This window comes from Dipodomys merriami, unplaced genomic scaffold (assembly GCF_024711535.1).
Source record: "Dipodomys merriami isolate MVZ:Mamm:240054 unplaced genomic scaffold, mDipMer1.0.p SCAF_11, whole genome shotgun sequence".
Lineage (NCBI taxonomy): Eukaryota > Metazoa > Chordata > Mammalia > Rodentia > Heteromyidae > Dipodomys > Dipodomys merriami.
The window spans coordinates 26,171,250-26,198,922 of NW_027202382.1; the positions used below are offsets into that span (position 1 = coordinate 26,171,250).

Here is a 27,673-nt window from a genome sequence, read left to right on the forward strand (position 1 = left end):
TAGTTTTGCACTGAGCATTAGTCTTTCCTTACCATTACATCTTAGCACAAGATACCGCTGTGATGTATATGTCTGCTGCCCCAGCTAGGCTTCAAACCCCTTTGAAGCAGAAATCAAGAGTTGTCTTTCCTAGCATTCTTTATGTGTAGTGTCTAGTACAAGGATTGGTACATAAGTCCTCAATAAATAATTATTAAATGAAGTTTCTGGATTCAGGTGACTTTCTTATTACTCAGCTTCCCCGCCCCCCCCCCCCCGACCAGTCCTCCTGTTCAAACTTGTCCCTTAGACCTTGTACTTGCACTTAGCCCAAAAAAGTCTCCAAGAGCAACAGGAGCCAGGATTTGGCCTGATAACTTGGCTACCTCTGAAGATACTACAAATAAATACCTTCAGGTCTGGGAATGTGGCTTAGTGGTAGAATGCTTGCTTTGTATGCATGAAGCCCTGGGTTCGATTCCTCAGTACCATATAAACACAAAAAGCCAGAGGTGGAGCTGTGGCCCAAGTGGTAGAGTGCTAGTCTTGAGCAAAAAAGAAGCTCAGGGACAGTGCCCAGGCCCAAAGTCAAAGCCCCAGGACTGGCAATAAATACATACCTTCAGAGACAACTACTGTAATTATAAACAAGGACAAAATGTTTGAGGTATTTTTGGTGAGGGTTGGGGCCTATAATGTAGACTGTAATAGTACCTGTTTCTTTCTTTTTTTTCTATTTTATAACCCACCACTCTATAATCACAACCTGGTCCCAATAGAAACATTTTACCACATTTTACATTTCCCATACCTCTTTGATGATTCACTAGATTCTGAACTAACATCTATTCTTAAGATGATTTTGCTACCAATAAGGCTTTTAACTGATACTCATAGAGGTAGCTACATGCAATTAGCCAACTGATATACTTGAAATGAGATTACAGACCTCCATTTACTATGTCCTAAGGTATTAAATTGAAGCTATAAACACAATTTGATTTTGCATATTGCTTCTCTGCAGGTATTTTGACCTGAATACAACAACATGATTTTCCTCTTCATCAGACAGCTTGTTATCTTCTTGAAGGTCTATAGATTCTGGGAGAATTGAGGAAGATTTTACCATGAAATGATTTAAATCAAAGGAAAAACAACAACAAAAAAACACAAAGATGCACCAGAGCAGAGCAATAAGGAATTATAAAGTAATTTTAATTGCATCAACAGGAAGAATTTCAAACTAAGAATTTATATTTTAAAGTTCAAATCTAGTTAATATATTCTGATGACTATCACTTAATCCTCCAAAAGATAAAAGTATTCATGATGGCAAATGGACAGAGCAATTATTTAGGTAGCATTTAGGAATATTGCTACAATTACTTACATAAATAGAAATTCATGTCTTGATTAGTGATATACCACACATCTTAGAGTAGAAATTCACAGGACGGGTTTATAAATATACATTTTATATATAATCTCAAAATCAATCACAATTAAGCATTAAATACACAATTTATTATAAAACAATTATTACCCATCATTGTCTATTTAAAGGCATAGTTTTTACAAAATAGCATTTTGTACACAGTCTCATAAAAGTATATTAATACTCCTGGAGCCAGATTATTCCAGCATATCAGCATGTCAGAGGGATAAGGCATGTGGAGAAGCTGAGTCCACTTTTCCAGGTGACCAGCAGTAAGGACTCTAGTGACCTGGGTGAATGCCACACACACTTGAGTACCCCATATCCTTCAAGAATTCATTACTCTCCAGAAGAATCAAACGATTAGGCTACTCAACCTGATAGCCAAGATTGAGGAGAAAATTGCAAACATTAACAAAGCAGCAAGGTTTTATAAGTGAAAAACAATGCCAAAGAGCTTGATTCACATAAATGTTCTATCCCCAGATATTAAATATTGAACTAATTTAGCCACTATTTTCATGAAAAGAAATTGAGAGGTAAGTTAGCTATTAAATATGCAGAGAAGTCCAACTTAAAGCTAGATAATTTCCAAATCGGATAACGAATAAGGAATCCTAAACAGGTGGCATCAACATGCCAGTTACTCAGTGAACACTAGTCTTGTTTTTTAACTCATGGCCTAGAAAAATCAAATTCAATGATGACACTTTATGCATTCTTGACAACCTATGTAATGTTGAATAGAGGAGGCAAGGCTTAAGATCCAGAAATCTTTTCTACAAACTAAGTGACTATAAACTCAACAGTAAGAATGCCCGTAGTACACACAATGTTTTAACTCTTGGGATTGACTGTTTATGCTGGTCTTGGTGCTTGAACTCTGAACGCAGGTACTGTCCTTGAACTTTTGTGCTCAAGGCTAGCACTCTACCACTTGAGCCACACCTCTACTTCAGGCTTTTTGGTGGCTAATGGAAGATAAAAAGTCTCAAGAAGTTTTTTTTTTTTCCCCAGGCTAGCTTTGAACCACGATCTTCAGATCCTAGTCTCATGAGTAGCTAGGATTACAGGTGTGAGCCACCAGTGTCTGGCTTCTGTTTCTGATCTTTTAAATACTTTAAAACCCAAGAGTTGCCCGGTGCCAGGCAATACTTCCAACCTGGGGAGGAAATTCTGTGAGACTCTTATCTCCCATTTAACCATCAAAAAGCCAGAAGTGGGGTTGTAACTCTAGTTAACCATTCAAAAAGCCAGAAATGGGGCTGTAACTCCAGTAGAGCACCAACGTTGAGCAAAAAAAACAAAGTGACTCAACACTAAGACTCTCAGTTCAAGCCCCATACCGGCACCCTCCCCCCCAAATAAAAGAAAAAGAGGAAAAGGTCAGCAACTTAAACAAACTTAACAGAGACTTAGTGTATGCTTATTAGTGTATGTGTATGCATTTGTGTATAACACACCCACCTCCCTTCATGTATGTACAAATATATACGAACACACTGAAACAGCTGAACTGTTCACTAAACAAAACTATTGTGTTTAGAGACCAAGGATATTTCACATCAACAAAGTGCACATATCTCAGCACTTCACCTAATGCATTAGTTTTTCCAACAGTTTTACCTAAGATGCATGACACATGTGTAAAACTCTCCTGTGGGTGTAGCACATTTCGATAAAACATACAAAAATTTCTACAGGAAACCAAATTACTATAAGACACAGAAGTCCTCAGCCACTCAACAGTAAAAACTGCCTATAAAAACTGTACCTTAGGCAAAATAAAAGTGGAATGTACCCAGCTTTGTACTCTATTGCTGCCTCCTTCATATCAACTTTGGAAAATAATGCCTAAGAATATCATTACACCATTTGTTTATAACAATAAGCCAACTATAATTTAAAGAAACAAATTATTCATGAACTTTGATATTTATTACTGGCAGTACAATTTACAACTGCTAATGACAGACTAGTATGTTCCTGCCCAATAGCAATTGTTGGAAATCCACAGTCTATGTAAGCCAAACTTGGCTTGCTTCCTGTTTTTGTTCAGCCTACAAGCTAAGAATAGGTCTTGAAATTTTAAATAGCTTTCAACCATCAAAGGAATACCGGTAGCATATGAAAATAACATGAAATTCACATTTCAGTGTTGATAAATTTTTGTTGGAGCATAACCATGCAAATTCATTTTGTATGTCTGTGGCAATGTGAAACAACTTCAGCCCATGCAGATCACAAAGTCAAAACTATCTACAATCTGGCCCTTTACAGAGAAAATTTACTGACCCTTAGGCTAGAACAAAGAATGAGGCATAATATCAAAGCAATATCTCTTAAGACAAAATCCTGAACACAGGCAGTAAAACTTACAGAAGTAGTAGAGTGATGGGGTGAGAATGTTGAAAGGAATAACAATGATCAAGATCCATTATATTCATAAATTGCATTGTTGAATGACAACTCCTTTGTACAACTACCTAAAATTAATAATAATTTTAAAAAAGCAATAGTAGTGAATACACCTGGGAAGGAAGTCCTTCCCATGTTGTTCAAAGTTTCTGATTTCTTGCCATACTGGGGTTTGAACTTAGGGCCTAGGTCATGCTAAGGAAGCAGTCTACCACTTGAAGCGCAGCCCTGTCTGCTTTTAGTGTTTTCCGGATGGGGGTCTCATGTTTTTGCCCCAGCTGGCCTTGGACTGTGATCTTCCTACTTTGCCTTCCAAGTAGCTGAGGTGCAGGCTTGTATCACCACATCTGACACTTTAATTTCTTGAAGGACAAAGAAACCCAAAATAACCAAATAAAACTCCTGCATTTTGTCTACACTCATATTTATAAATTTATCTTTCAGATCAGAATGGAACAATAAAAGGGAATTTGGTCCCAAGTCAGAGGATAGATCCAGATTTTAAGTAAATGATTTTTTAAATAACCTAATTCTAATACATGTTTCACTTTTTCTTTCTCTTTTTGTTTCTTTTATCTTTCCTAATAGGAATTGAACCCAGAGCCTTGACCTTGTTTACTACTTGAGCTGTGCCCTTATCCCTTTCATTTGTATTTTGTTTTTGAGACAGGGTCTCACCAACTTTGCTTGAGCTGGTTTCAAATTCATGATTTTCCTGCCTCTTCCTCCCAAATCATTGGGATTACAGGCATGCTCCATCTCAACTACCTCATTCTTGAAATCCTTCCCAGTCTGTATTATTTTTAACCCCAAAACTTTATTTAAAACACTAAAAAATGATAAAGTAATCAAAATGCTTTTAAGCCCAAAACAAAGTTAATACAAAGTAAAGTGGGCTCTCTTTTTCCTCAAGTAAGAAATCCTCCTATTCACCGTAAATTACTAAAGGGGAGAAATTTACTATAGCAGGTTCTATTCAATGAATGTTTCAAAGAATCCACAGGAAAGTGCACAGATGTGTAGGAAATCATATCACCTTCCTAGGCCACTACTGTGCCCTTGAAAACTAAGTGCATTGGATGAAATAGTCTCTAAAGAGCTTTCCAGCAGTGGCAATTTATGCCAAATGACTAGCCTCAGGTTTTTTTATCTGTAAAAACTGGATTAACAATAGAATCTTCCTATGGTTGTGAGGATTAAATGAGTTAATCCACATGAAGTGCTTGAAAGCACTAAATATACTTAGCTAGCATGATTATTATTCCACACAGACATTTTACAAAAATCACTGGTTGGGCAGCTCCCCTATGACATATACTGTATTAGAAAATATAGAAATATAGGAAATATAGGGATTAAAGTACAAGTTCTCTTACATTAGGTAAGAATGAATAGCATTGAAGTCTAGAGAGGTTTAACTTCAGCATATCTATCATTGATAGTTTTCTGAAAGGATGTACAAATGCCAATTGTATCCTTAGTGTGTGAATTGTTAGTTCTAAACAATGATTATTGTCTTAAAATGTCAACTAATGTCCACTGCCAAGCAAAATAATAGTTTTAGAAAAGATTCTTTGACTTACGTTTCAAAAGACAAAGTTCAGTATTTAGTAAAAAGAATATAGCGCCCAGCTTGGTAGTGAACATCTATATTCCCAGCCCTCAGGAAGCAGAGGAAAGAAGATTTTGACTCCCAGACCTGAGGTACAGGGCAAGAGCCTATCTCAAAAGCCCAGAAACAAAAATTAGTTTACAATTTGATCACAGGTGAAGAACATAAGGAAGATTGGCTAGTCTAGTTAGGTATATGAAATACATGCTTCTGAACCAAACTTACCATCCAATAAAATTGCATATGTGTATTTATGTTTGCTGAGTCCCTCCTATGGAGTAGTGTGTTCTACAATGATTAGTATAAAGAAATGGTTCCTGCATTAGGGAGTTAACAGGCAATTATAATTAAGTAAGACCAGCATTATGAAAATGCCCTGTATGGTATAGGAGTATTGAGTCCAGGGAATGAGAAGAAGAAACAATTGAGCTGTGACCTCAACGATGAGTAGCCTTTTCACAAAGCACAAAATGGAGATAAAGTCTGTGCACAAAGAACAGATGACAAGTGAGAGGGAACAAGTATGGGGCACAACAATGGGCAGAGCAGCAGCAGAAGATCCTAGAACTTACCAAATAGTTTGCATTTTTTCTTAAGGGCAATGAGAAATCACTGAACATACTAGGTAGGCATCAATAAGTAACTCTAGTCATCAAAGCAGAGGCAAGTAGTGAAATCAATATCTCGCCTTGAGGGCTGGGAAGGTGGCTCAGTGGTAGAGTGCTTGCCTTGCATGCCTGAGGCCCTTGGTCCCATTCCTCAGCACCACATAAGCAAAAAGAAAAAAGCCAGAAGTAGCACTGTGGCTCAAGTGGTAGAGCGCTAGCCTTGAGCTGAAGAGCTGAGGGACAGTGCCCAGGCCCAGAGTTCAGACCCCACGACTGGACCCCCCCCCCCCCCGCAAAAAAAAATATCTTGCCTTGAAATGGAGATGGGGGAGGATACTCCATTTAGTAACAGGAAACTTCTGCCCTGCTTCTGCCCTACTAACAGAAGGATATCTTTTGTTTTAACTTATTTATAGTTTAACTATTACACGCATAATAGAGTAAAATACAAAAATATTTGCTTTCTTATTTACAATGTGGGTGTCTGCATATTCATATCTTGACTCCCAAACCAACCACCGTAGTTGAAACAGAAATATACAGGCCAGGCTCAGCTAAAGAGGCAATGGTAGTTGGGTGGAGCCATGAATTTGAACTTGGACTTTGGAAGTGGACCAGTTCCACGGTCCATTTGATGTTATTTAATCTCTCAGCAATGAGGAGTCTTTCTCCTACATCCCTAGAAGCATTAGTAACTGGCAACATCACAAAGCATCTATGTTTTCCTTATTTTGGCTCAAGTCTAGAAGAAATGAAAGCTCTCTCCCCCGGTAGATTTCTCAAAGACATGAATCTTGAAGATGGCTCTAAAAATCTGTCGCAAGGTTGTTTAATCACAAACTTGGAGTCAGTCTTAAAGCAATGGAAGCAAGTCTGAAAAATCTAGAATATCACAAGGGACTTATCTCAAGCTTGACTATACACATAGACTCCTCCCCTTGACAATACTGTTGGCTCAGACAACTGGAATAAAGAAGGATCTGGGTTCCTTTGAAAAAGAAAATATACTAAATGCAGGAATTATTATGAATGATGCTGACTATCCAATTTACAAGTCAGAACATTTTGAATGAGTACTCTATGTGAGTATTTTATGGCCCATTTTCCCATTTTCTAAGTAAAAAAAAAAAACCCTCAGAATAAAAGATATTTTTGCTCGAATCTCTATGATCACCTCTAAATGTTAATGTGTGATTGAAACTCCTTAAGTCTTTTAAGGTGATTTGTCTGTTGTAACATATATTTAATCATACTTAATGTATGCCAACTTGACAACAGAATTGACTATCTGCAGATAAGTTATTGGATAAACTAAATCTTTAGACCTCAGCCTCCTGAATAGCTAAAATTATTTGTGTGAGCTGTCAGTATTCAGCTCCTTTTTTTCTTACCAGTAAAATAAATTTGTATCTTTAGGGACAGTCATAGTTATGTTTCCAGCCTTTGCAAACAGCCATATAAAATTTTTTTTTCAAAGCTACTCACTAGCTGAGAAGGAACTTCAGATGAATAGGTACCCATTTCATATGATTGTAATCTCCCTCACATTCAACACCAATGGTGTAACTATCCAAAAGCACTGATGCCCTGCATACATTTAAGAGGCTGACTGTGGAATGGTGAAATTCAGTGAAGTTCTCCCTAGCACTACACAAAGCAGCTCTTATGTTACTGAACTCAGTAAAGACTGTTTAGACATGGTTTCTGCATTTGTTCTTTATCTTCTGATTAGTATATCAAAGGCTACTTGACACACATCTCATCAAAAGACAGCCTTCCTGGGTCTCAAGACCCACTTACTAAGATGGTAATTATAATTTCATTAAAGCCAACATAGAGATATTGTGAAGCTCATATAAGAAAACGCAGTTGAAAGTGCTTACAAAAGTTTTAAGTATGTCCCCCTAAAAAGAGGATCACTATGAAACAATCATCTTTGACTAGAAAAAAAGCTTATTCTTTCTTCCAAAAAAAAAAAAAGCTGAAATCATGAGTTGTCTTTATATAACAGAAGCTAAAATTGTCCTGGATATTCTTCGGGGGAAAAAAGAGAGATAGTAAAGGCTTTCCAGTCCATTTAGTGAGTTAGCCTCGCAGCTGTGGCTAAGGGGTTCCCATTAATAAGTAGAAGGTCAGGGCGACAATGAGAAGCAAACAAAATGGTGATGAGAAGGTCTGATAGGCAGCTGATGGCATAAAAATATCTTCATATTTGTAAATACTGACCACGCGCTCTGAAGTCGGTGGAGAGTCTATATCATGTCGGGTGATGGAGCCTTTAGGAGAGAGACAGAAGGGGAAGAACCATTATTAAAAGTATAGATGTGAAATGGCACAGGCAAACAACAGAAAATCTGGAGAGAAGTCTTTTTTTAGTGTACAGCAAAATCAGGAATCAGTTCCGGAATCAGGTATTAATTAGAGTTAGTGGCAGAATTATCTTCAATTGTACATACAGTGGGAAAAAACAGCAATTCTCTACATGTATCCATTCGTCTGCAATTACCTCCCCCCCACACACACCCCTCCAGTGTGGACAAAGCTAATGTTCTCTTCATGGCACTCCAATTTTCATATTCCTGCTTAGGAAGGGAACTGGTTGAGTCCAGGAATTTGAGAACAGACTGAAAAACATCGCAAGACACCAACTCTTCTTTAAAAGACAACAAACAGTGAGGTACATGTGGCTCAAGCCTGTAATCCTAGCTACTCAAGCAGCTGAGATCTGAGGATTAAGGTTCAAAGCCACCATAGGTAGGAAAGTCTGTAAGACTCTCTCTCTCTCACTTTCTCTCTCTCTCTCTCTTTTTTTTTGTCAGTCGTGGGGCTTGAACTCTGGGCCTGAGCACTGTCCCTCAGCTCTTCAGCTCAAGGTGAGTGCTCTACCACTTGAGCTATAGCACCACTTCCGGTTTTCTGGTGCTTTATCGGAAATAAGAGTTTCATGGACTTTCCTGCCTGGGTTGGCTTTGAACCATGATCCTCAGATCTCAGCCTCTTGAGTAGCTAGGATTACAGGCGTGAGCCACCGGTGCCCAGCTCTGTAAGACTCATTTCCAATTAACCACCAAAAAGCTGGAAGGAGAGCTACTGTGACCCAAGTGGTAGAGTTCTAACCTTAAAAAAAAAAACAAAAAACAAAAAAAACTAAGGGACAATGCCCAGGCCTTGAGTTTTAGCCCCAGGGCTGGTACACACATACACACAGACAATAATCAAACAGATATATAATAAGCTGACATTGATTAGAAGTATCTGAGCTGAAAACACATATGAAAATTGGTTTAGGAAACTGAGACCTAAGAATTCAGTGCAAAGGCTTCCTTATGACTAGGGCAGAGCGAAGGTTTTTAAGGTTCTGTATCTAGGGAAGCTTTGCCAGATTTGTCATGCTAAGCCTCCTCTCTACGGCTGGCTCTTGCTAGCACAAACTCTTCTGCTTGGCATGGGAGTTCTCTCCACAGTGTCAATCATGTATGCCTCTACCTACCCTGGCCTCATTGGCTACGTACCTGGGCTTCTGGATTGAGCCAGTATTTTCCTTGGGGAAAATCAAGTCAGTACCCCTTGCAAGCCTTAGCTCCAAGTTAATCTCTTCTAAGAGGTATACAGGAAAACAAGAATTTAACTGACACCGATACTTTAGGAGGATGCTCAGGAAACAAGAAAGGCACAGGCCTCTACTTGGGAAGAATGTGCCTGTTTTGCATGGAGAAGGTGAAAAGAATGAAAGACTTGAGACAGCTTATCAGCCAAAGCCAGACATGTTTATATTTAGGCCAGGATGCCCTGTGTGTGTGTGTGTGTGTGTGTGTGTGTGTGTGTGTGTGTGTGTGTGTGTGTGTGTGTGTGTGTGTGTGTGTGTGTGTGTGTGTGTGTGTGTGTGTGTGTGTGTGTGTGTGTGTGTGTGTGTGTGTGTGTGTGTATGTCCCTCTTTGTAATTTTAGTGTGTGTGTGTGTGTGTGTGTGTGTGTGTGTGTGTGTGTGTCCCTCTTTGTAATTTTAGTTACCACAGCTAACCAGGGTCTGAAACTAGAGTACAAGAATGGATTCAGAGAGTAAACGATCATGATGGAAAAACTGCAGTCTTTGGACAACATTCATGCTGCAACATTCCCCTCGGGGCCCGATCAGTCTTCCTGATTACTGTCGCAACCAGTCTTTCTGGAATCTTACCACCAAAAAATGATTCCCACCTAGTGTTTCTTCTGTGGAGCCTGCCAAAAAAAAAAAAGTACTTGCCCCTAATTCAAATGGACCAATAAATCTTTGTCTGTAAGCCTGCCAAAATGTGAGTCCCTGACTCAAACCCAGGGAAGAGGGAAGAGAGGAGACACTCCCCTACACCAACAGCCTAAATGGACAATCGGTTTCCTGTCTTCTGCTTGCTCTCCTGAGTGGCCTACTTTTGTAATAAACTTTCCTTAGTCTAGTTCCCATGGTTACTTTATTTCTATACTACTCTAGAGAAGAAGAATTCATCCATCCTACATCAGTCACACATACCTAATTTATTACATTGTGTTGTCATAATTGTCCTATTTTATTATTGTTGTTGTTGTTACTATCATACTGTGCTTAGTTTATAAACTGCGTGTAGGGGAAACTATGATACACTAGGGTTTCATGCCCACTAGGGGGCTTGGAGCACATCACCATAGATAAGGAGGGACTATTACATAAAAACTTTTCAATTTGTTAAAGCATTTTCAAATACTCACTTTCATTTGATACTTCAATAATCCTATAAAAAAGGTATTATTATTCCCACTTTAGATATAAAGAAATGAAGCTCAGATTTTAGGTAACTGGATAAATATTATGCAGCTGCCAAGAGGCAGAACCAATACTCAAATTCAAACTTTAAGCCTCCAAATCTCATTTTTAAAATGAGTTCATATCTCTGAGCTGAGATACAATTTATTTCCCAGGGTTTTAAAAGTACTTAAAAATATCATTGCAGATCCACTGTGGCTAATCTAGGAAGCCAGAAACAGAAAAAAAAAAAAGTGTCACAAACCTGGAGGCATCCAACTATTTCCCCAACTAACAACAGGCAAAAAAAAAAAAAAAAAAAAAAAAAAAAAAAAGGTAGATTATACCTTTTCTACATTGACCAGCAGGAGCAGAGGAGGAAAATGAGATCAGATAACAAGAGAACACAGTAAAGAAAAGGTGAATGGGGAGTGATGGTACACAGCTACTCAGGGGAGTGAGGCAGGGAGATATTGAGCCAGTGAGATACTTGACCAGAGGAAAAAGAAAGGAGTGGAGTGAAGGGAGAAGGGGAGTGGAGAGGGAAAGAGGAGAAAGGAGGAACGGAAGAAGTGGGGACCAAAAAGCGAGGTGAGGAAGAAAGGGAGAGGAAGAGAAAGGAGTAAAAGGGGAAGGAGATGAAAGAACAAAAGGATGGAAGGAACTAAGGAAGGAAAGAAGGGAGAGAGGGAGGGAAGGAGGGAGGGAGGGAAAATAGAAAAAAAAAGTTACCCAGTAGCTAGAATGTATTCTCCACACTATTGACTAAATTTACTTCCATCTTGGTTCATGCTACTAAATGAATCAACCAGAAGGAGTACTCAAGATATAATGTGACTTCATTCTTCTTCCCTGTTCCCCACACCTGGGGCTTGAATTCAAGGCCTGGGCACTGAGCTTTTGTGCTCAAGGCTAGTGCTCTACCACTTGAATCACAGTTCCACTTCTGGCTTTTTGGGGGCTTAATTGGAGGTGAGAGTCTTATGGCCTTTCTTACCTGGATTGTCTCCCCATGCTGATCCTCAGATCTCAGCCTCCTGAGTAGCTAGGATTACAGGCATGAGGCAACTGTGCCAGCTTTGTGACTTCATTTTTAAAGTTCTCTAAAAAGGCCTTATGATGTCCTTGAGTTTTTACAGAAAAGCCTTTGTACCCAAGCTGAAGTTATTCGTGGACCAGTGTCACTAGGGAACTAGTTAGAAATGCAGAATCTTAGGTCCACCCACACATAGAGAAAACTGCAATAATACTGCCAGGGAATTCATACTCACTTTAACACTGAAGGACTAGTGGGCTAAATTCTAACATCATTTGGTTGATTCATGACCACAAGAATAACCATCAGATGAGCATTAATGCAATACCTGCTGTCAAGCTCTAGAGCAATCTCCAGCACCCTTTCCTGGAGTTAAGAATGTTCACAGACTTTTGAGTCCAGCAGGCCTACACTGAATTTTACTTCTTCAACTAATTAGTTGTAAGAAAGTTTCTTAATCTAAGATGAGGATAATTCTAGACTTCTGCAAAATGTGTGAGGAGTAAATGGAACTGTGATTATTAAACAGTCCATCCAACAATATAGGATGTGTTTCATCAAACACATCACTCTTGGTCCTATGCTATTTCCCAGTGCTCTAGCTTAGCCTGTGTTCATTTGCTTCTCCATGCTTATGGAAAGGGTCATGTCTCTCTTTTAAAAAAAAATAATGTTTACAGTGCTCTCTTATATACACAGGGTGACTTCAATGAATGATGACTACAAGTACAATGGTGAGGGGTGTTTACAGAAAATGCTGAACTAGAAGCTTACCCTGAATGGCTGGGCCCCAAGCAAACAGATAATACCAACTCAAATGCAGGTCGACGATTGTCTCATCTCTGGGAACGTTCACGGGGCGTTTAAATCTGCAGGTTACTCGGTTGTTCTCAAATACGCCTTCTTCATCTCGGGCAGGATTCCTCTGAATCTCCTTTGCCCACTGACCTACATTGTAGAAGTGCTGTATTCGGACCCTGCCGTTGTCATCATGGACACATGCCATGACATCATCACCCCCCTACAGGAAAAATGATTAAGCAAAGTCAAAGGTCTGTCTCTTGCAAACTTTCCACTCAGAAAGGAGATGGGATGACCCATCTCCTATGTACTTTGAAATCTCACCAGAATTACTTTAAAAGACACTGAAAAGTCTTAATCAAGTGAGCAATGTTAGCATCAGAATAATGGGGATCAAGTTTTCCCTGATATCGATTAGTGTCAAGACCACATGAATTAGCCTATCCAAGAGAAAGCAAGCAGACAGACCCTACTGAAAGATCATTTATAATTTTAAAAACTACCTTGTAATCTTCAAAAGGATCAACATTATGAAAGATCACTAAAAATAATAAAAGTGATTTTTCTTTTGCTTTTGCTTATAGGTCTGAGACTGGAACTTGGACTCAATACCTAATTTTGCTCATTGGCTAGCACTCTACCAGCTAAGCCACGCCTCCTACTCCTAATTAATTGACTTTTTTTTTTAAGATTTAGAAACTATTTCAAAATAAACAAAAGATATATGTCAACTCAATACTTAAGGCATTTGAATTTTATTTTTAATTTACAATTAGAGAGCTGTAGCTAGCATAATAGTTGCACTGCATTGATCAACTTATTTGTTCCTAAAATCATAAACAACATAACAAATTAAAAAAGAAAGCAAATTCTATCATAATTTGTGTCTTACCATTTTTTTGTCTGAAGAGAACCCAACTGCTACCCAACCATCCGTGTCTGCACTTAGTTCAAATTCCACATCAGCTCCTATTATCCGGTAACTAAGGAAATAGTCACAGGTCTCAGCATTACAGCCTGGCTTGCCGTATCTGGAGGACAAATCCAAAGAGATGATTGCTTCTTCTCCAACTACAAAAGGAGAAAATCTACCATATCTCAGACAGGATGTTAAGTAAATTAGATCTTTGCTTCCTGGGATCTCAAAAACACAGCTTCACTTGGCTAGGAGGGACCTTAGAGATATTCTTCACTTTATCCATGTATAAACTAAGGTCCAGAGAGGAAAATCAATGTTAGTAACAGGATTTGAACCAAGGTCTCTAAACTCCCCACCAATGTTCTGTGCATTAGAGCTTTATAAATCTTACCTACTATCAAATTATTTCTGGATCTCTTTGGAGAAAAAAGATTCTACAGTTTAATGTTTTAAATCATTTTTGTCAGTTAAATATACACTAGGTTTTTTACTTACAAATTCTCAGTTGAAAGAATGCAGACTTATAAATTAAGTATAAATCAAAACAAAAACCTAGGAACTCTGAAATTCATGGCATTCATGTAATGGCTGATGCAATCTTCCTGAAAGTAAATTTCTGCTATTGTACATATGGTATGGCTGATTGTACCAGGCAGGTGTTTTGATTCAAGCGTGTTCATACTGCTGACCAGCATCTAGCAGTTCAACTGCTCATCAGATGGCGCTGCTGCAAAACTGTCATATGAATAGCTTATCTGGTACACATTAAGCATCAGTGCATCAGTTATTTGTAAAAATTTGCCTTTGTTCTGTGGGCTAACTGGTGCTAACTCAATTAAAAAGTCAGACATGTAGCAGTATAATGTGGTCATCTGAACATCCAGATCATGCACACATTCTGTATTTTAAAGGGCATCTTTGAGGTGAAAACACAAATTTCAACTTTCTTACAAAGGACTTGTATGTATATCCTTTTTTTGAACTGAGGGCCAAGGCACTATCCCTTAGTTTTTTCTGCTCAAGGCTAGCACTCTACCATTTGAGCCACAGGCCTACTTGTAGGTGGTTATTTGGAGATAAGAGTCTCATGGATTTTGCTACCTAGGCTGGCTTGGAGCTATGATCCTCAGATCTTAGCCTCCTGAGTAGTTTGAAGCCAGTCCAGACAGAAAAGTCTGTAAGACTCTTATCTCCAATTAACCACAAAAGCCCCAAATAGAACTGTGGCTCAAATAGTAGAATTCCAGCCTTGTGTGAAAAAGCTTAGAGATAGTACCCAGGTCCTGAGTTGAAGCCCTAGGACTGTCACCAAGAAAAACATAATAATAGTAGCCTTCAAAATGCTTTTATTCCAAAGAAAGCTCAAGGACCAATATTGAAGGTTTTCCCATTAGACCTTGAGCTCTGAATACCAGCAAACCAGAAACTTCAGTTCAGGGCCATCACAACCTTGCTCAAGGGAAGTTCCAATCATACTGTTTTCTACCCAGCCCATTATGTCCTTATGGAATACTATAAATAATTATGTATGGACTGAGCACTCCTGAGCTAAGAAAGTATAATCATCAGTGTTTAATGAGGACTTAGTATCATATAGAATCTACAAGGAATTGGGTATTTGACATGCCTATGCCAGGTCTTCCCACAGCCCCAGCTGAATAAGCACAGATCTATTTTCTGTCACATGAATTTCTTCATACATCTAGTTGGTAAGGAATAAACATCTGGATCAAGGGCAGTACAAACTGAAATGTAGAACCTGAGACTGTCCAGTGTTGAGTGCCTGCTGAAGCTTTTATGACTGAACATGACCATTAGAAAGCTCCATTACCCTGCAGAAGTTGACAGGGAAACAGGTCTGGGGTTAGAATGTCCTGCATACAATGTAAGTACTGCCTTCAGAAGTAAAGGAAACTTTTTCTTTTCCTTAAAGGTGTCCTTACACTTCTACTCACCTAAAGCAGCCCTTGGTTTTTCCACAGTCTTCCACTTTGATCTTGGCAAACGGATCCACAGGAGGGGCGGTAGGGAAAGGGTAACCTGGTAGTGAGAAGAGATAATGGTTAGAAAATCCAGTGACCACTTTCCAAAGGGATTTTTTTTAATTTTTTAAATTTTAAATTTTAAATAAATTTTCTACCCCACATACCTATGTTTAGGGACTCCACAAAAGGCTTTGATTAAGCCCAAATATTGCATTCCTGAGGACAGGACACTGGACACATACCTTTGAACCTATCTTTATTTTAATTTTTTTGTTGGTCATGGGGCCTAAACTCTGGGCCTAGGCGCTGTCCTTCAACTCTTCAGCTCAGGGTTAGTGCTCTACCACTTGAGCCACAGCGCCACTTCTGGCTTTTTCTGCTTATGTGGTACTGAGGAATTGAACTCAGGGCTTCATGCATGCGAGGCAAGCACTCTACCACTGAGCCACCTTCCCAGCTCTAAACCTATCTTTATGTGGGATCTGGGAATGAGTTGCTTTTTAAAATCTTCTTCTCATTTTTAGGAAATGAAACCCTGAGCAGAACACAATTCTATATAACCACTGCTTACCATTGTTCCCTGAGAGTTTGAAAGTCACATTTTAATAAAATATACATGCTTTAAAAGAAAAGACACTGGCACTGATACACTTACATACTTGGTAGGAGATAATTTTTCTACATATTAACACAACAGCATCTATTCCATTCCATTTTTCTGAACAGTCGTTTTGCTTGACACTGCATGTAATGTTTTCATATGACACTAAGTCTTTTAAACACACAGTTTCTGACAGTTGTGTATCTTCCTTAGCAGACTGCTTACTATAAAGCTGCATTGAAGGATAAGGTTGCATCTGATTCTAATGGAAATCTTGCTCATCTAGGCTGTTGGCTCTACAGACACAGGAACCAATGTGATTCAGTTCACCCTGTGTTATCTTGCCCAGTGAGTCAGGCAGTGGACACAGGGTAAATGACTATCAAATTATGAGATATCATCATTCATAGGTAACATAAATAGGTAACATAAATAAATTGTTCAAAAGTTACTTTTCCTTATTATTTAAAGTCGTGTCTTTGTGATTTGTGGTGCTCTTTGCAATGAGAGGGTTTTATTCCATTACGTCTGCTATAGTTTTTAGAAAGCCTCCAGGCTCTGCTTTTCTGGCACATGCCTGTGCTGGGGATAATCTATTTCTTCTGCTCAGAGCTCGAGCACATGATGCATACAGCCCTAACTTTTCACTGCTGCTAAGTAACTGGGTCAAATTCACGATATTTTTTCCCCAGTGTTAGGCACTTGGCATACACTGTACCACGAAATAACTTACCTTGTTTTGCAAGCAGTCGAAAAATTGAGAATTAACTCCATTCCCCCCTGCCCCACCAGGTTGCTGGGAGGGTAACTCTAAGTCCGTAAATGTTTCCAAGTATCAGGAGAGAAACACAAAGGCATAATGCCTATATGCCTCTGATCATATAAAATAAAATTTATGGAAATAAACTCCAGGAAATGGAGAAAAGAGGTTTTTCTCTTCGTTGCTGTTTTTTGTTTTCTTTTTGTCTTGTTTTGTTCATTTAACTGATTTGGGGGTACAGAAATGGAGGGACAAAAGGTGAGCAAATGCAGCAGTAGTACTCACTAGACAACTTGTGGGTGGGGATGGGAGGGAAAAACAGAGAGCGTGAGGGAAGGGATGACATTATCCAAAAAAATGTATTCTTTACCTGATTTATGTAACTGCAATCCCTCTGTCATCAGCTTTATAATAACAGTAACATTAAAAAATGATTAGCATAAATTAATTGTACAAGTAAGAAGAGTGAGTGAGGGAAGGGGTAGGTTAGGAGGGATGAGTTGAAAGGATCAAGATGCATTGTATTCATAAACTACTTTGTTAAATGGCATCTTCTTTTCATAAATACTTAACTATAAATACAAAATTAATGGTTAAAAAAGTTTCCAAATAATAGCAATAACTTTGTGATCCCTTAGGGGTCATCTGAGTTTGTGCTAAGAGATGAAATGTACATATCACCACATTTTCTTGTCTCCTTCCAGGCATGGACAGAGGTTGAAGAGATGAATGTCATTACCTGTGTTCATGTAGGCATGCGCCAGAGGCTCTGGCTTTTTTTTTTTTTCTGCCAGTCTGGGGCTTGAATTCTGGGCCTGGGCACTGTCCCTGAGCGCCTTTTGCTCAAGTGTTCTACCACTTCAGCCATTTCCAGCTTTTTCTGTGATTAATTGGACATGAGAGTCTCATAGGCTTTTCTGCCTAGTCTGGCTTCAAACTGTGATCCTCAGATTCCAGCCTCCTGAGTAGCTGGCTTAGAGTGCTGGCTTAGAGACTTTCGTTTTTAAGAAGCCCAGGAGAGGACTTGCAGGATCACTTCTTTAACTGTACCAGGTTTGATGCATTCAGTATTCAGGATGACAAGCACCACCTGCAGTTCTGTCAGTGGTGCAAGACCAGCCCAGTCTCTCCATTTCCTTGGCTGTCTTTGTGTTGCCTGCCATTCTCACGATTTTCATCTGGATTTCCCTAAGGACTGTTGGGTTGAACTCACTTTCCAATCTGTGTTAACCATTTGGATTTCTCCTGTGATGTGGCTATTTTCTTCACTCCCTTCATTACTCGGCTTTTGGACTTTATCATTGAAGTCTGTGCAGATTTTGAATAACTGCTGCTTTCAGATGTTGATATTTTTCCCCCCAGTTTGCCACCACTTGTGTTTTTCCCCGTGTGTTTGTTTGTATTCTTTCTTTGACTCAAATCATTTTTTTAGCCTTTTATTGGCTTACATTAATTACACAAAAGGGATTTAATGGTTCCATTTCCACAGACATGTCCCAAACAATCTCACCCTCTCTGTCATTCTCTTTTTTCCCTTCCAAACAATATCAACAGGCTTTATAATCACAGATAAGCTACTCCAACCATATTTATCCTCTTTTAATATGTATTTCAAAATTATTCACTCTCTATTTCTCTTTTCCCTTCTCCTCCGTCTCTTAAGTAGTCCCATAGATTCATATTGTTGTCTGTCTCTTTCTCTCTATTTATCTATCTCTATCTATCTGTAAATGTACCAAAAGTTTTCGCTATCTTATAAGACTTTCAAAGGGTGAGCTTTTGGGCTCATGTATATATATGTGTATTTCACTATTTTACTATTTATCCTCAAATCTGTATTGTGTCATCCTTATTCCATTTAGAGTAGAATGCTTAGCTTGCTAGTTTTCAATCTTACTTCCTGAAGTGTACAGGATTCAAAACTAAAATTCTTCCTAATTCAGCTCCATTTCAGAATCAGGGCTAACATTTTGACATATAATACTTTCACGATCATTGGAAATGTATCTTAGTTTTCCCTTATGATTTCCTCTTCAGCACACAGGTTAATATTATATTATAGATGGTTCTTCCCCCTCTATACTTTTTTATCCAGGGCCCTGCACATGCTAGCAGACACTGTCATTGATCTATATCTCCAGCACCCTTAGAAGACATCTGTCTGATGTATATTTTTTTAATTCACTGACTTCCTTATGATCTGTATACAGCATGTTATCACGGATCTTTTGTGTGCTCAAATAGCATATACTTTTTTAAATTATATTTGTGGATTATATGTGTGCATTTGATTAAACATTGCATTTATAATTCAAATAATCTATACCTGTTAGTTAAAAATATTTAAAGTCTCAATGCCAGTAATGGTATTTCTAATTAGAAATGTCAGTCTATTTCTCTATAAATTTATATCAGTTATTGCTTTAGAAACTACATCAATGTACAATGATTTTGCATCGCTGGGGAAGAAACCAGGGTTTCCAACATACTGGGCAAGTGCTCTACCACAGAGTAGACCCCCCTATCCTGGAAGCTACATTGTTACAGGAATATGGTCCTGATTCGTTGTTTCTTTTATCAGTATATGACATTATTTGTCCCTTTTACTTTGTCTTCAGCTAGCTTTTGTTTGATGCTATTGTCACCTCAGTTTCCCTATAATTCACTTAAGCCTTCAAAGACACTTTATTTTGTTATTTATTCATTTATGTGCATGTAACCGTCACTACTATAATTCTCCAAATTTCTTGGTTCTAAGGAAAGAAACATATACAAGTGAGAAGTCACTCCTGACTCCTTTTTCTTTCAGCCTCTGACAGTCACTAATTTACTTTCTGTTTTTATGAATTGTACATTTCTTATCAGTAGAATCATACAATATGTGATCTTATGTATCTGGCTTCTTTCACATCGTGCCCACACTTGCAATTTTCCTATTTATTTATTTGTAAAATTAAGACCATCCTACTAGGAGTGAAATGGAACCTCATTGTGATTTGGATTTATTTTAAGATCCAGTGATGATCACCTTTCCATGTGCTTCTTGACTATTTGTATATCTTGTTTGAAATAAATAACTTTCTAAAGCCTTTCCCCATTTCATCATTTCATTAACACTTATCTGGCTTTCAAATCTCTGCTACAGTCTCCATTTTTATTCCTAATTTTGTTTGTCTTCTTTCCTTCTTTTTTTTCCTTGACCAGTCTTACCAAGTCCCTAGATATGTAGTCAAACATCATACCACATGTTTCTATGAGGGATGGTTTTTTTTTTTTTTGAGGGATGGTTTTTATTTTGGGGGGGAGGACTAATATTTACTGTGAGGAAATCAGATTTTCCCCCCCATAATGTGGATGGGCTTCATCTAGTAAATTATAGAACAAAATAAGTGACCTCCTCTGAGCAATGTAGATGTTGCTACCTTTGACGTTGATCTATTAACACTGGTACACCACTGGCTCTCCAGAATACTGGCCCATTCTGCATATTTTGGACTTTGCCAGCCTCCACAGTTATGTGAGCCAACACTTAAGATAAATCTCTTCCCATCCTATGCCATTATCCATCCATCCATCCATCCATCCATCCATCCATTGTCAATTTATATATCTTCTTGGCTTTATTTCTCTGCAGGACCATAACTAACAAACTTATCTATCTTACTACTTACAATCACTTTTGGAAGACTTCACTGATGATTCATTCAATTTCTGCTTAATTAATTCTTCTATGCCTGTATTATTTTAGTATCTGCTTCCTACTACTTTCTATAAACTCTTCTTTCTCTGACTTCCTGATTTTCACTCTTCCTCTTTTCTTATGTCAGTGCTTAAGCCCAACAGCCCAACAGCTTAAGCCCAACTATCCCTAGAGTGGGGTCTTCCTGAGTATTCATTCCACAAGCACAATCATTCTAGGTGTCAACGCCAGGTTCCTCCATCCTCCCAATGTTCCTCCTTGTATGCCTGCTATCTTACACTCAGTCTCCCAATTTGGTTTCTTTTTTGTGTTGTTGTTGTTGGTCGTGGAGCCTGAACTCTGGGCCTGGGTGCTGTTTCTCAGCTCTTCAGCTGTAGACTAGCACTATACCACTTGAGCCTCAGCCCCACTTCTGGCTTTTTCTGCTTCTGTGGTGCTGAAGAATGGAACCGAGGGCCTCATGCATTCAAGGCAAGCGCTCTACCACTGAGCCACCTTCCCAGCCCCTCAGTCTCCCAATTTGGAAGCCTCAGTCCCAGACTTTTCCCCTCCCCTCTGTCACATAGTACGTTTATTCAAATATCGCTTCCAGTTATTCTTACCTTACACACCTGAGCCTGCCTTTTGGCTATCATTCATTCATCTGGTTCCTCAACGTCCACCATATACTTTTATTATTTTTTTTTCCATGATAGGATGGGGCCCAGGGCATCACAAATGCACTACCACTAAACTACACCCCTATCCCATAAGCCATCTTTCTACAATTGGTATCCGACCCTGTCGTTTCATTGCTTAAAGATTTATCCTGTCCCTTACCTTACCCTCTGTATTCTGCTGATCAGCACGGGAGTTTTGACCTGCTTCGTTTCTGACCTGGGCCAGTTCATCCCTCCTTAGGCAACCTGGTGTTCCCCCGCTCCCGGGAGGTCACCATATTGATGCCGAACTTAGTGCGGACACTAAGTGCATAGCGCACTGCAGGCCAGAACTCCTGGACTTAAGCGATCCTCCAGGCTCAGCCTTCCGAGTAGCTGGGATTACAGGCCCGCGCCACCACGCCCGGCACCCTCTGTATTCTGAATGCTGTCAACACTTATTTGTCTTCCTCAGTCTTGAGATACCTGGTCGAACCATCCTGACAAGGCCAGTTTTCTGCTTCCCCTTAGCTTTGGCAATGGCCACATTTTTCATTTAAAGAAAATTTGGCTTCTTCCTTTCTTTCCACTTCTAATTTAATGCTATTTGTTTCTTTCCTTTTCTTTTCTTTTTTGTCGGTTGTGGGCCCTGAACTCTGGGCCTGGGTGCTGTCCCTGAGCTCTTCAGCTCAAGGCTAGCACTCTACCACTTGAGCCACAGAGCCACTTCTGGCTTTTTCTGCTTCTGTGGTGCTGAGGAATCGAATCCAGGGCCTCATGCATGCAAGGCAAGCACTCTACCACTGAGCCACCTTCCCAGCCCTGCTATTTTGAGGTAATTCTGAAGTTTTCAGAGTCTGATACTTGCCAAATGAGTGCTCTTATCACTCAAGCCACATTTCCAGCCCTATAACTGTTCTGTTAGGGAACGTAATTAGAACAATCCACTTATCCCTATTTTTTTCTCCTCTCAGCTATTCCTAATACATTACTAATATTTTCTTCATTGGTTTTTAAAGAATTTTATAAAGTGGTGTGTGTGTGGGGGGGGGGTTATATTAGGGATCAAATCCAGGGGTAGGCAAGTGCTCCACTGAGCTCCTCATCCAGCCCTTGATAGATTTTTGAGGTTCTGTGGTTTATATCCTTCTCTAATTTATATCCATTATCTAATACGTTTCTGCAATCCCCAGAGCCTGGTTTGCCATACTCTACCGAGTGGTTAATAGCCTCTGGTTTGCTATTTATTGCTTCTAATTAACTGCTTGGATCACAGCCTTCAGGTATTAATTTAGTACCTGATTCCTTGAAGTTTTAGCCACAAATTGCCTGGCCATACCATTCACTCTCAGCTCTGAAAATGACTACTTCAGCACAAATCACTGTTTCTACTTGTCAGATGTTCCAGTGAAAGGAAAATGGCAAGGGACACTGAAGTGTGAAGTCCCACAAGATGTGAATGAATGTGGCTTTCTTGTGATTCCACTGCTTAGGAACCTGTAGTTTCTATACTTCCTGTTATACCAAGTCTAAAACCCTCTTCCCCAGTTTATTCTCCCCCCTCCAAAAAAAAACCCAACAAAATAAAATCCAGTTCCACCTATCCAACCCCATTTCCTCCTGTCCAATTAAATTTCAATAAAGACTTTCCTTAGAGTCAACCAACAAATCCCTACAGTCTGCTGCTATTTTCTTTTTTTGGGCAGTCATGGGGCTTGAACTCTGCACCTGGGTGCTGTCGCTGAGCTCTTCAGCTCAAGTTGAATGCTCTATCACTTGAGCCACTGTGCCACTTCCAGTTTTCTGGTTGAAAGTCTCATGGACTTTCCTGCCTAGGCTGGCTTTGAACTGTGATCCTCAGATCTCAGCCTCCTGAATAGTTAGGATTACAGTCATGAGCCACTGATGCCCGGGTGCTATTTTCTAGCTATGTGACTTTAGCTATGATAAATTTTCTGTGAATTGGTTCCCTTAACTCTATAAGTAAGTATAAAAGCAGTATCTAATACACAAGGTCCAGGATTAAAGTTAATGTGGATAAAGACTTAGAACTTTAGAGCAAGCACTTATTAAACATTAGCTCTAATGACTATTACTAGCAGACTAGAGCCATGCAGGGTATAGAGATAGCCTTAGATGCACCTTATTGCCTTGAAGAACTTCCCAAGTTAGAGGACAATGAATGATGCATCACACATAGCACATGGTAGACACAGGAAGGACACAGGCAGAAGAAGGACCTTTACCCTCTCCCTATGTTTTTGTCCTCTCTGCCTCTTACCCTGCTTTTTCTCCAGATAGGAAAAACTCTGATCTAGTCTGAACTCAATGGTGAGAAACTCACTGACAGAACCATATTTTACAAAAGATCAGATCACTATGCTTTAAAGATAAACAATCATAAATGGCTCTTCTTCCAGGACAGTTATGTCCCCAAGGGTAAGCTAGTCACCATCATCCATGTGGCTAACTGAACTCAAACTCAAGATCTTCAAACCTGGCCATCTTAGCAACAGGGCAGTGATCAGGAGGTTTTGTTTGGGACCCAACCCTAAGCCAACACCTGTTTGTTTTTCCTAGAGAATCTAAGATAATCTGATAATCTGATCATGTGAGGTCCTCACAGAAAGCCAAATGAGTATAACATTTGAGCACTAAGAGCATTTGAGATCCAAACCCTTGACCACAGAGAACAAAGCAAGCATGGTGGGGTTAAGCAATGTGCTATGGAAGAATATCTTTTCCTGGAGACCCATGAAAGGAGGAGGAGAAAAACCAGAGAAGGCCTCCTAAACCAAGTGGCATTTGAGCTGGAACTTCAGGGATGAGTAATATAGGCTAAGACAGTGGAGAACCCAAGAATCCTGAAGACAAGCTTAGTGAAAGCAGCTCTAATAATGTACATGTGGGGCTGAGAGACACCAAACCAGCCAATGCTTAGCCCCAAAATTTGAAGGCTTGAAATTCGGACCCCCACCTCTACTATGCACATCCTCTTTTTCTTGTTTCATACTACTAGGACAGCTTGTCAAGGGAAACTAAAGTTTGTTGGCTACTGGAAATCTACCTTGAGTAAGCAAGGAGACAATCACTAGAAGGGGACACACTCATCTTCACTGATAGACTAGTTTAAAGGTACAATTTCCACCTCTACACCTGCCCACTTGCTCCAACACCAATCACCTTGTGTCCATTGAATCCATCCTAGGAAGACTACCATTGCCTGTCATCCCGCAAGTCCATCCACGACTTTGAGTCTTCATGCTACTGGGCTTCACTGTAGTATAGGGTACTGTTTCCAGACACATTCCTTTTCTTTTCTTTTCTTTTGCTGACCTTAGGGGCTTGAACTCACAGCTTGGGCGCTGTCCCTGAGCCTCTTTGTGCTGAAGGCTAATGCTCTACCACTTGAGTCACAGTGCCACTTCCAACCTTTTCTGAGTAGTTTAATAAGAGTCTCACAGATTTTCCTGCCAGCAATGGCTTCAAACAGTGATCCTCAGATCTCAGCCTCCTGAGTAGCTAGGAATACAGGTGTGAGCCACCAGTGCCCAGATGCTGACAACTTTTCTTTTGGCTTCTGAACACCTTTCACACCTAGTTCATTTTCTTCCTCTCCAGAAGTTCTTTTTCATCCCCTTTTAAGAGACTGACAGTGGTGACTTTAAGAGATCTTGGGAAAGTCTTTATTCAGGACTCATGACAGAAGCTCAGGGATAGGGTAGACAAGCAGGGGTGCTGCCCCTAAAGGCCACCCAACCTCAGGCATCCCAACCAGCACCTACCAGATGGTAACAGGATCAGAAAGGAAGTGAAACTGTCAGAGAGGAGAGAAGAATGTAGAGTGGAGGGCAGGGAAGGGAAGGGTGAGAGACAGTGGTGAAAGGAAGTCTTCCAGCCAAGGGTGCTGATGCTTGCTGTATCCATGATAGATGTTTGGGCACACCACCAACAGGATTATAGGTTGGATTTAGAAAGGGGAAGCCAGGTGTATGTACAGAACAAGTAGGAAAAGCAAGCAGACAAACCAGGTTGCATACACACATGGCAGGCCCTGACACCCACAATGAGGTCATCTCCCCTAAAGTTCTTCCTCTTCCATCTCACCAAAGGCTTTCATACAGCCCAGATGATTAAATGAAGTTGTTCTTGGTGGCTATTCTCCACCTGATGTCAGAGTTCATAAAACTATACAACTGGCAGTTCATTTACTCTGGATGCACAGACTGACATAGAACCTGGCTTGTTTTTCATTTAAGTACCCGTGCCCAATCAGAGAAGATACTCTTGTATGCCACATGCAAGTCATCTGGCATATGAGGCTGGATGTGTGCAGAATAAATATATATTAGCTACTTTCAGAAACAGATAGATGTTGGAATACTTATTACTTTTTAGGGTGGATGGAGTCTGCCCTCCTCCCTCTATTTATTCCTTTCTCCCAGAGTTGTCTGGCTAGAAGATAGTATTTCCTACATTCCTTTGCAGCTGGTTCATATGCCAAAGAAGATGAAAAGCAGTGATTTGCACAACCAGCCTAAAAGCTAATACTTACCCTGAGCTTCTTTTTTTTTTCTTCCCCTAGTCTTGAACAGCAATATGCAAACCAACCATCTTCATCTTACACCACACAGGTGAGAATCAAGTCTTAGGAGATGGTGGAAAAAATGAGAGGAAACTAGGTCCTTGAATGACACTGTGAGACAGTGTCTCACCCACCCCAGATCAACCAGACTCTAACCTGATGAAATGCAAAGAAAAACAACACAAAACCCCTCATAAGCTCCTATATGATGGAGTGTCCATTTCACTGGGGTTTGGTGTTAAACTTCTATCCCCCAAATAAATTTCCCACACTCTTTCACTCATTCCTTCTTTACTCTAATACTTTCAGTTTTCAATTGAGTCTATCACGTCTTGGCTAAAAGGCAATCCTTTGTAAACTCCTTTTCACTTTGTGTGTGTGACCACAGGACCAAGTAAGAACTGTTAGATGGAACTTCTAACAGAGTCATCTCTTTAAAAGGCAGCCAGTGACCATCTTCTTCCCACTTCTTCATTTCCATGGTCTTGAATGAGCGAACTCTGGGACCATGAAGTTACATGCTAAGAATGGAGCAGAAGAGTGGAACTCAAGAGTCCCTGAAAGACCATGAAGCTTATATCAATTCTAGATCGTCTACTGCTAGATACCTATTTTTTAAGAAATGAGAAAGTCCTATCTTCCTGAACTATTAACATTCATCGGTTGCGTATGCCTAAACCTAATTCTAACAGATACATCCATGAACCGAGAACCACATTTCAAAGTCCAGTTAGATTCTTGGCTCATCCTGCTTAACAGAAGTGAAGGAAACCCACGACTTCTCCAAGTTTCAGACAGAGGAGACCCGTTCCCATCTTCCTGCACGGAATCATCCGTTTGCCTTCTGTGCTCATTGAAGCAGCTCGGCGGGGAAGCTGGTGGCTGACAAGCCTCCAGTCGCTGGGCCCAGATGGTCCCAACAATGGTGGCTCACACTAGGGGACCCTAAAAGCACGGTGAACAGAAGTGATGGAGGAAGGGAGATGTGACCCAGCTCTGGTGCCGGCGCTGTCAGCACCATCGGGATGGGACGCCGGTTACTGCAAATTAGGTCACTCCAGACGGCGAGGAAACTGGGCAACATCGCTGGTCTAAGTTGAGGTTTCTTCTGGGTGCCGGCTTCCCTGAACTCACGCACGCCCCCCCCCCATCCCGGACAGATGGTGCCACCCCGTCCCCCCACCCTGGCAGGGACGGTGGAAGCCAAACGCTGAGAAATGGGGGGGGGTCCAGCTCCAACACCACCCCTCGTCCACAGAGATCTGGGTGGCCGCTGGCTTTCCCCCGGAGTCAGTCCCCCCCTACCCTCCCCCCCCACTCCCTACCTCCACCCCTACCCCCTATCCTCTACCCCCTACCCCCCACCCCCACGTGGGAAGCGGGCGGCAATGACCGACAGCTGCTCCAAGCCCCCGCCTCCCCGCGGCGAGGACGGGAGCAGTGCGCTCCCCAGCCCGGCCCTGGCAGTGCACCCTTCACCAACCCCACCCCGGCCTCCGCACCCCGGATCTCCCATCCCGCAGCCTCACCCTCCTCCGACAGGTAGCGCAGGTCGTAGAACTCCCCCGCGAAGGTGCCGTAGGAGGAGTCGTGGCGCGGCACCGCTTCGTCGGCGCCCGGGTCCCCCCGCACCCGGCCCCGGGGACCCCGACCCCCCGGGCCCGCGCCGTCATCCGCCGGGCTGGCGATGCAGGAGGCTGAGCCGGCCAACAGCAGCGACAGCAGCAGTGCCCAGGCGCCCGGGCATCGCCGGGTCGGCTGCGCCATCGCGGGCTGCGCACGGATCCCGCAGCCAGGCCGCCGCTCAGGGCCGCAGCGGGGGGCGCCGCGGGCGCGGGCGC

General features: G+C 40.8%; 1 protein-coding gene across 1 annotated transcript; it reads right to left on the reverse strand.

The window, feature by feature from the left end:
• Positions 1-1,175: 1,175 nt before the first annotated feature.
• On the reverse strand, positions 1,176-27,614 carry Frrs1l (ferric chelate reductase 1 like). The gene is made up of 5 exons (XM_070011297.1): positions 27,362-27,614; positions 15,519-15,603; positions 13,537-13,675; positions 12,618-12,864; positions 1,176-8,328 (listed from the first exon to the last, which is right to left on the reverse strand). Exons 1-5 carry the CDS (start codon positions 27,597-27,599, stop codon positions 8,156-8,158), a joined length of 882 nt encoding a protein of 293 aa, XP_069867398.1. The 5' UTR covers positions 27,600-27,614; the 3' UTR covers positions 1,176-8,155.
• Positions 27,615-27,673: the final 59 nt, after the last annotated feature.

Excerpts from the sequence above, each read along its gene's own strand:
- Frrs1l (XM_070011297.1), bottom strand. The coding sequence starts at position 27,599 with ATGGCGCAGCCGACCCGGCGATGCCCGGGCGCCTGGGCACTGCTGCTG. Across the intron at positions 13,676-15,518 it reads AAAACCAAGGGCTGCTTTAG|ATACGGCAAGCCAGGCTGTA; the intron begins GTGAGTAGAAGT and ends TTTGTCCTCCAG. Across the intron at positions 8,329-12,617 it reads TTGGGGCCCAGCCATTCAGG|GCTCCATCACCCGACATGAT; the intron begins GTAAGCTTCTAG and ends TCTCTCCTAAAG.